The 7,692-nt window shown below is 43.4% G+C and overlaps 1 protein-coding gene across 1 annotated transcript in view; it reads right to left on the reverse strand.

Moving 5' to 3' along the window:
* Positions 1-571: 571 nt before the first annotated feature.
* Positions 572-7,692, reverse strand: part of LOC123769546 (uncharacterized) — a 180,521-nt gene continuing 173,400 nt past the window's right edge. Inside the window, exons 14-16 of the mRNA XM_069317058.1 lie at positions 7,366-7,451; positions 4,120-4,199; positions 572-2,783 (exon numbers count right to left, since the gene is read on the reverse strand). Of these exons, the coding sequence (XP_069173159.1) occupies positions 2,712-2,783; positions 4,120-4,199; positions 7,366-7,451 (238 nt within the window). The 3' untranslated portion in view covers positions 572-2,711. The remainder of the gene's footprint in view (positions 2,784-4,119; positions 4,200-7,365; positions 7,452-7,692) is intronic.

Here is a 7,692-nt window from a genome sequence, read left to right on the forward strand (position 1 = left end):
AACTTTAATTAAATATTAAAATATGCTAGATATTGTGTTTATTAAAAGAGAATATTACATTCTGACTAAGATAATAAGTTAAATGTGGGGAACCTAACAAGGCGAGGGCTTCAATACAACAAAGGAATGACGTATTAGAAATGTATTTAAGACAGGAAACACACTTTTAACATGGATATATATATAGCTTTTAATATATTATAAAAGGTTTGAAAAATAGATTTTTTTATCTGATGAGAAAAGTTTAAAACACGGAAATATAAGCGAGTGTCTCACGAAGATGCCACAAGAGGCCAGGAAAGTGTCGATACACCTTCCAAAGTGTAGTTAAATATACTGAAGTATGTAAACACAGCAAGCAGCCTGGCCGTGTATAATCCTTCACATCCTGATAACTTACCCAACAGTACGGGTCTATGTTTACCCTTTCAAAAGGGTTTCCCTTTCACCCCCGACCGTCCACAAGTGGTTGGGCACCATTCCTTTCTCCCCCGTCCCATCCCAAATCCGTATCCTGACCCCCTTCCCAGTGCTATATAGTCGTAATGGCTTGGCGCTTTCCCCCTGATAACCCCCTCCCTCCCCCCACCCTCGCGCTTAACACAAGACGTCATCACAAACTATGAACAATATTACAGCAAAATGTCATCTCGAGAAAAATTTAAAACATTCTGTACAAGTTTACAATTAAATGCCTTAACAAGGTATGAAAATATGTCGGTGAAGGTGATCATGTATAACTATATACTAGCTACGATACTAAGGACCTTATAAGGATACTACCGTTATTGTAACGGTAGTGTCTGGGGGAACCTCCAGACGTGTGTTCGATCCCACCGTATTGCTCCTAAACATTTTCTCATACTTAAAGATATCAAACAGTAAAGTGATTATTCCGTGTGTGTGATTATCGAGGTACCAATGGAGAATTCCATTAGTAAGGAGGTTTGCTGTCTCCAGACGTGCTGCGAAAATATTACATCGCTGGTAGTAAGGAATTTACAACATCGTGGCGAGTTTGCGGCTGAGGATGGACTAGATGCCAGTGTTTCTTGAAGGTGCAGTCAAGGTGTAGGGAGGGACGCTTCCATCTCTCATCATTCTGATGAAATACGCAATATACTGACAATGGTTTTCTACGTGAGCCCATAGGTACAGACATGTAGGTCTTCCTGAGTCAGGATAGATCTATATCCGTCTTTCCACTTCTCCCATAGGATGTGTCTCTTGAATTTTATTTTGTATTGTTGATCTGTCGTGTTATCCTTGACGACGACAGGTCTATTTGGTCGTGATGCAGTGTCGTGTTATTCTTAACGACTACAGATTTATTTGACGGTGCACAGTGTCGTGTTATCCTTGACGGCGACAGGTATTTTTGTGTGACTCACACAAGAAATAATTACCAATTTATTTATAACTATTTGATATTGACCAGACCACACACTAGAATGTGAAGGGACGACGACGTTTCGGTCCGTCCTGGACCATTCTCAAGTCGACTGTGACTTGAGAGTGACTTCGACTTGAAAGTTGAAAACAATGGACTTGAGAATGGTCCAGGACGGACCGAAACGTCGTCGCCCCTTTACTTTCTAGAGTGTAGTTTGGTCAACATATTTTAGCCACGTTATTGTGAATCGTCTGCAACTACTTGATAACTTTTCATGACTGCAAATGGTTAGTTGAGGGATATTTACCATTTATATAATAGGCACTTTATTGATGCTTATCCATATAGCTATTCATCAGTTTTACTCGAAGATATTGCATAGACAGGCGACGAGGAGTGGTCTGTCTGTGTGTCGTGAGAATCACTCCTACATTTATGTCTTGTTCCTCCAGTAGAAAAGATTGATTGATGAAGATTAAGCCATCCAAAAGGTGGCACGGGCATGAATAGCCCGTAAGTGGTGGCCCTTTTGAGCCATTACCAGTATCAAGAGCTGATACTGGAGATCTGTGGAGGTGCGACTGCACCCTGCGTGACGGGAGATGTCTCCCGTCTCCGGTAGAATATTTGTGGCCTCTAATCTACCCTTGTGTGTCCGAGGTTTCATTCTACTTGTAAATTTTAATCCAATTTGTCTACTTTTTTCACCACATTAATATGTTCTGGTATCTGCGAGTTTTATTGTATATTTTCAGTACTTTTGGAAAGCAATTGTCTTTTGCTTTCTGGCAACCTCGTCTGTTTTGGTTTTACCTTTTTATTTTATCACAGCAACTTTCGTGAATTCCTTTTCCATCACAGAGAAAAAATGCAGTTTTTAAATTGCATTTTTTTGCAATATTGCATCATCCAATTGCAGCATCAATTGGATGATACAATTAGCATCATCCAATTTTGATCGCGGGAAAACAGAACAATGGCATCCATTCTAATGCAGAAAACGGAGTCGTCGCAACCCTTAACTGCAGAAAATGGAGCCAGCATCCTATTTATCGCTACAGAAAACAGAGTCGTCGCAATCCCTAACTGCAGAAAATGGAGCCAGTGCATCATTTTTCGCTGCAGAAAACGGAGTCGTCGCAACCCCTAACTGCAGAAAATGGAGCCAGCGCCCCATTTTCGCTACAGAAAACGGAGTCGTCGCAACCCCTAACTGCAGAAAATGTAGCCAGCGCCCCATTTTTCGCTGCAGAAGACGGAGTCGCTGCGTTCCAATCCCTATCTTCACGTTTACGCAGGCGCGCGATCAGCCACCAGCTCACAGCACTTCGGTTTCTCCTTCCAGGTCGATTGATTCCTGCTCAAAGGACTCGCCCGTCATCCTGGCCACCTGTGGAGGAGAAATTGTTTCAAGCGTGGGTTGGACATGTATATGAGTGGGATTGGGTGGTTATAAATAGGAGCTGCCTCGTATGGGTCAATACGCCTTCTGCAGTTACCTTTGTTCTTATGTTCATAAATTGTCGTCACTTGTATGATTTACCCGAGTTTACCTGATGGCCACAACACTGTACTGGCCTCGACGATGACAGGAAGCCGGCGGCTTGTTCAAGGTCTCCTCAATTGTCCGATTGAATCATATTCTATATAACAAATACTTATGGCTAAGGAATAGTTAAGGGGATACTGCTCCAAAATTTTCGCTCATGCAAAGGCTTTCAACAACCCTGAAGACTTGTGTAAGCATCACACCAAAATTTCTAGGTCATTTTTATTGTTTAAATAAGAGGTAAACCTTCCAACAAGGATACACAAATATTGTTACATAAAGCAGTGCAGTATGCAGGCACAACATGCAACATATGCAATAAACTGTTAAATATGAAAACTTAAAATTTGGTCAAACATTCAGCAAACATTCGAATGTTGCAAACAGGACAGTTCTCCCTGACCGTGGAGGATGGGGGAGGGAGGGATAGGAGACAAAATGCAGATTCATGGAGATAGACAAGTTTTTCCTGGGGGAGAGCCCCCCCCCCCCCACGAGGGACTCCCCCGCGGCAAACTGTCACAGGGACAAACATACTTCCCCGCGGCAGACAAACTCTCAGGTGAAACAGTGTTTATTGTGGGTGATTTTAGTGCTTGAGAACTGAATGAGTACACACATGCTTTCAAAATTAAATTATCATCACAGTAAGGCGGGAAGAAACACATACAAATACATTTAGGAATTAATATAAGACGTCTCACGTAACATAATTAACAAGGCAGAAGCACTGAAACAACCCCAGGATTAGTTAAGCATTGTTTACATTTATTGACCAGACCACACACTAGAAGGTGAAGGGACGACGACGTTTCGGTCCGTCCTGGACCATTCTCAAGTCGATTCAAGTCACAATCGACTTGAGAATGGTCCAGGACGGACCGAAACGTCGTCGTCCCTTCACTTTCTAGTGTGTGGTCTGGTCAACATACTTCAGTCACGTTATTGTGGCTCTTCGCCTGCATTGCTGCATTGTTTACATTTATCAAAAAGCTTATGAGCCCTGAAGCCCTAAGAGGTTGTTTACATATAACAATAATAACCTTGGGTTGTGACGAGGTTTCTAAAATCGTCCACTCTTGATAATTGTAAACAAAGCCGCCATGATAGTTGAAAGATGTACAGGTTTCGTAAGATAAGCGTAAAATATACTACTAAAATAGCGGGCAGCCCTCACCTGTGGGTCAGACCCGTGGGAGATGCAGGGGTTTCGGCCAACAAAGTTCTCTCTGCCTCGCCCGAAGAAAACCCGTCTGCCTGTTGGAGCAAGAAAAGTCTTCAGATCTTCATGGTGGCAAGAAAGAGTGTTTCCTGATGCTACAAGGCTTTGGATACTTTTTTAAGAATATTAAATCAAATTGCTGTCGACAACATGTGTGCCAAATCGGTTTCAAAAGGAAACTCCTTTCCCTGCGCAGGTCAGCGTTCAATCCCCGACTGTCCACAAGTGGTTGGGCACCATTCCGTCCCTCAGTCCCATCCCAAATCCTTATCCTGACCAGTGCTATATAGTCGTAATGGCTTGGTCATTTCTGTCTCATAGACGCCTGACATTTCTGTCTCACAGACTCGTGACATTTCTGTCTCACAGACGCCTGACATTCCTGTCTCACAGACGCCTGACATTTCTGTCTCACAGACTCGTGACATTCCTGTCTCACAGACTCGTGACATTTCTGTCTCACAGACGCCTGACATTCCTGTCTCACAGACGCCTGACATTTCTGTCTCACAGACTCGTGACATTCCTGTCTCACAGACTCGTGACATTTCTGTCTCACAGACGCCTGACATTTCTGTCTCACAGACGCCTGACATTCCTGTCTCACAGACGCCTGACATTTCTGTCTCACAGACTCGTGACATTCCTGTCTCACAGACTCGTGACATTTCTGTCTCACAGACGCCTGACATTTCTGTCTCACAGACTCGTGACATTCCTGTCTCACAGACTCGTGACATTCCTGTCTCACAGACGCCTGACATTTCTGTCTCACAGACGCCTGACATTCCTGTCTCACAGACGCCTGACATTTCTGTCTCACAGACGCCTGACATTTCTGTCTCACAGACTCGTGACATTCCTGTCTCACAGACTCGTGACATTCCTGTCTCACAGACTCGTGACATTCCTGTCTCACAGACGCCTGACATTCCTGTCTCACAGACGCCTGAGCTAACATCAAAGGTCGACACATTTTTATATTCAAGACAACATTCATTTTTGAACATACCATAACAGACATTTTTATATATATACAACAACGTACATTTTTGTATATACAATAGCATGCACTTCTGCACATATGACAACTTACATGTTTTGTAACAAGTAAAAACACTATAACAACTACAACATGGAGAGGAACCGAAGGACAAATTGGCAGATAATCACAACCATCCTTCACAACAACAACAACAACCCTGGATATAAACACAGGTAATTCCCCCACAGAAGGTGTCCCTATATATCATCTATTATCATGTAAACACTACGTCTCCTTTTCCTGTTTCAATGGGATGGGCAGGTATCACACCGGAATAGGCAGGAGACCAAAGAGTGAAAGCAGAGTACAGAAAAGTATCACCATTGTCCAGATCATATATTATACAGATCAGCAGTCTCCGTGGTGTAGTGGTAAGACACTCGCCTGGCGTTCCGCGAGCGCTATGTCATGGGTTCGTATCCTGGCCGGGGAGGATTTACTGGGCGCAATTCCTTAACTGTAGCCTCTGTTTAACGCAACAGTAAAATGTGTGCTTGGTTGTAACAACGATTCTTCGCGGTAGGGGATCGTATTCCAGGGACCATAGGATTAAGGACCTGCCCGAAACGCTACGCGTACTAGTGGCTGTACAAGAATGTAACAACTCTTGTATATATATAAAAAAAAAAAAAAATATATATTTTGAATGGAATGGTTGATAAAGCTTCGTATATTAGTGCTTTACAAATGTAACACAACATACACTGGACCTATAAACTCTAATAATTAAAAATGACCAAATGATTTCACTAACGTTAATTATCTATATGTTAACTATTAGTTAATTATCTATATGTTAACTATTAGTGTTACTCTGTTTCTTTTTCCCATGATATTTGTATTTCCTTTGTCATCCCTTAATCATCAAACAATATATTGCAGGTGAATTCATTTTTACACCTGTCTATATTTGTCATGCCCACGGAACACCTGTGTTTCGCACGGTACAAAACGGTTTGCCGTACCACATTGGGGAGCCGGTCGGCCGAGCGGACAGCACGCGGGACTTGTGATCCTGTGGTCCTGGGTTCGATCCCAAGCGCCGGCGAGAAACAATGGGCAGAGTTTCTTTCACTCTATGCCCCTGTTACCTAGCAGTAAAATAGGTACCTGGGTGTTAGTCAGCTGTCACGGGCTGCTTCCTGGGGGTGGAGGCCTGGTCGAGGACCGGGCCGCGGGGACACTAAAGCCCCGAAATCATCTCAAGATAACCTCAAGATAACCACTCTTTCGTACCACACCTGTACCCTACACCTGTACACAACGGTACACACCTCCATGTAGCACTCTGACCATCCTCCCTCTCGTCTTAAGTATTACTAACAAAGTCTTCCAGTGAAGCAGCTACTTTTCTTCCCTAACTTGCTCTATTCTCAAACTTTACTGCATAAAATGTATATTTTTGTTGCCTGGGAAAATTGCTCAATGTTGGGGGTCCCAAACAGCAAGAGCCAGGAGCAAATAAAATAAAAGTTAGCGATCTGTGACCTTATGAACTTGATTCCTGACCTTCTTGCAATGTAGAAGGGACCAACAACGCATTGGTTCAGTTTAACAATAAACAAATATTTAATGGAACGACAAATACCACGGAAGCCCTCTGTAGACCAGGGGCTAGATTTACGAAGCAGTTTCGCAAGCACTTACGAACCTGGGGTCAGAGTCACGAAGCAGTTTCGTAAGCACTCACTAACCTGGGGCCAGATTCACGAAGCAGTTTCGCAAGCACCTACGAACCTATACATCTTTTCTCAATCTTTGGCGGCTTTGTTTACAATTATTAAACAGTTAATGAGCTCCGAAGCACCAGGAGGCTGTTTATAACAATAACAACAGTTGATTGGAAAGTTTTCATGCTTGTAAACTGTTTAATAAATGTAACCAAAGCCGTTAAAGATTGAGAAAAGTTGTACAGGTTCGTAAGTACTTGCGTAACTGCTTCGTGAATCTGGCCCCAGGTTCGTAAGTATTTGCGTAACTGCTTCGTGAAACTGGCCCCAGGTTCGTAAGTATTTGCGTAACTGCTTCGTGAATCTGGCCCCAGATAGACGCCTTTAACAAAGCCAAAAATAACAGAGAAGCTTTTAATAGGGTCAGAGATTATACAGGAACCTTCAAGAGAGCGAAGTTGCTTCTGCATTCAAGGTCTCACATACCTTTGTCCCTCTTGGGAGAGATGGCCAAAGCGGCTTCACTACTGGACGGCTCGCTAGTCTTCTTGGTGCCCCCAAAAAGCTGGAACCTGTCGAAGACATGGTTTACTCCTGAATGCTTAATGATAGCAGAGGTTGGGGTTGTTGGTGGGGTGGTAGTTGGTAATGGTAGTGGGTGATGGTGGTGGTGGTAGGGCACGTGATGGTTGGTGAGTGATGGTTTGCCTGGAGTTTACCTGGTGAGGGTTTCGGGAGTTCTTCTACTCCCCCGAGCCTGGCCCCAAGCCAGGCTCGACTTGTGATAACTTGGTTCAACAGGTTGTTGCTTGG

Source organism: Procambarus clarkii, chromosome 86 (assembly GCF_040958095.1).
Source record: "Procambarus clarkii isolate CNS0578487 chromosome 86, FALCON_Pclarkii_2.0, whole genome shotgun sequence".
Lineage (NCBI taxonomy): Eukaryota > Metazoa > Arthropoda > Malacostraca > Decapoda > Cambaridae > Procambarus > Procambarus clarkii.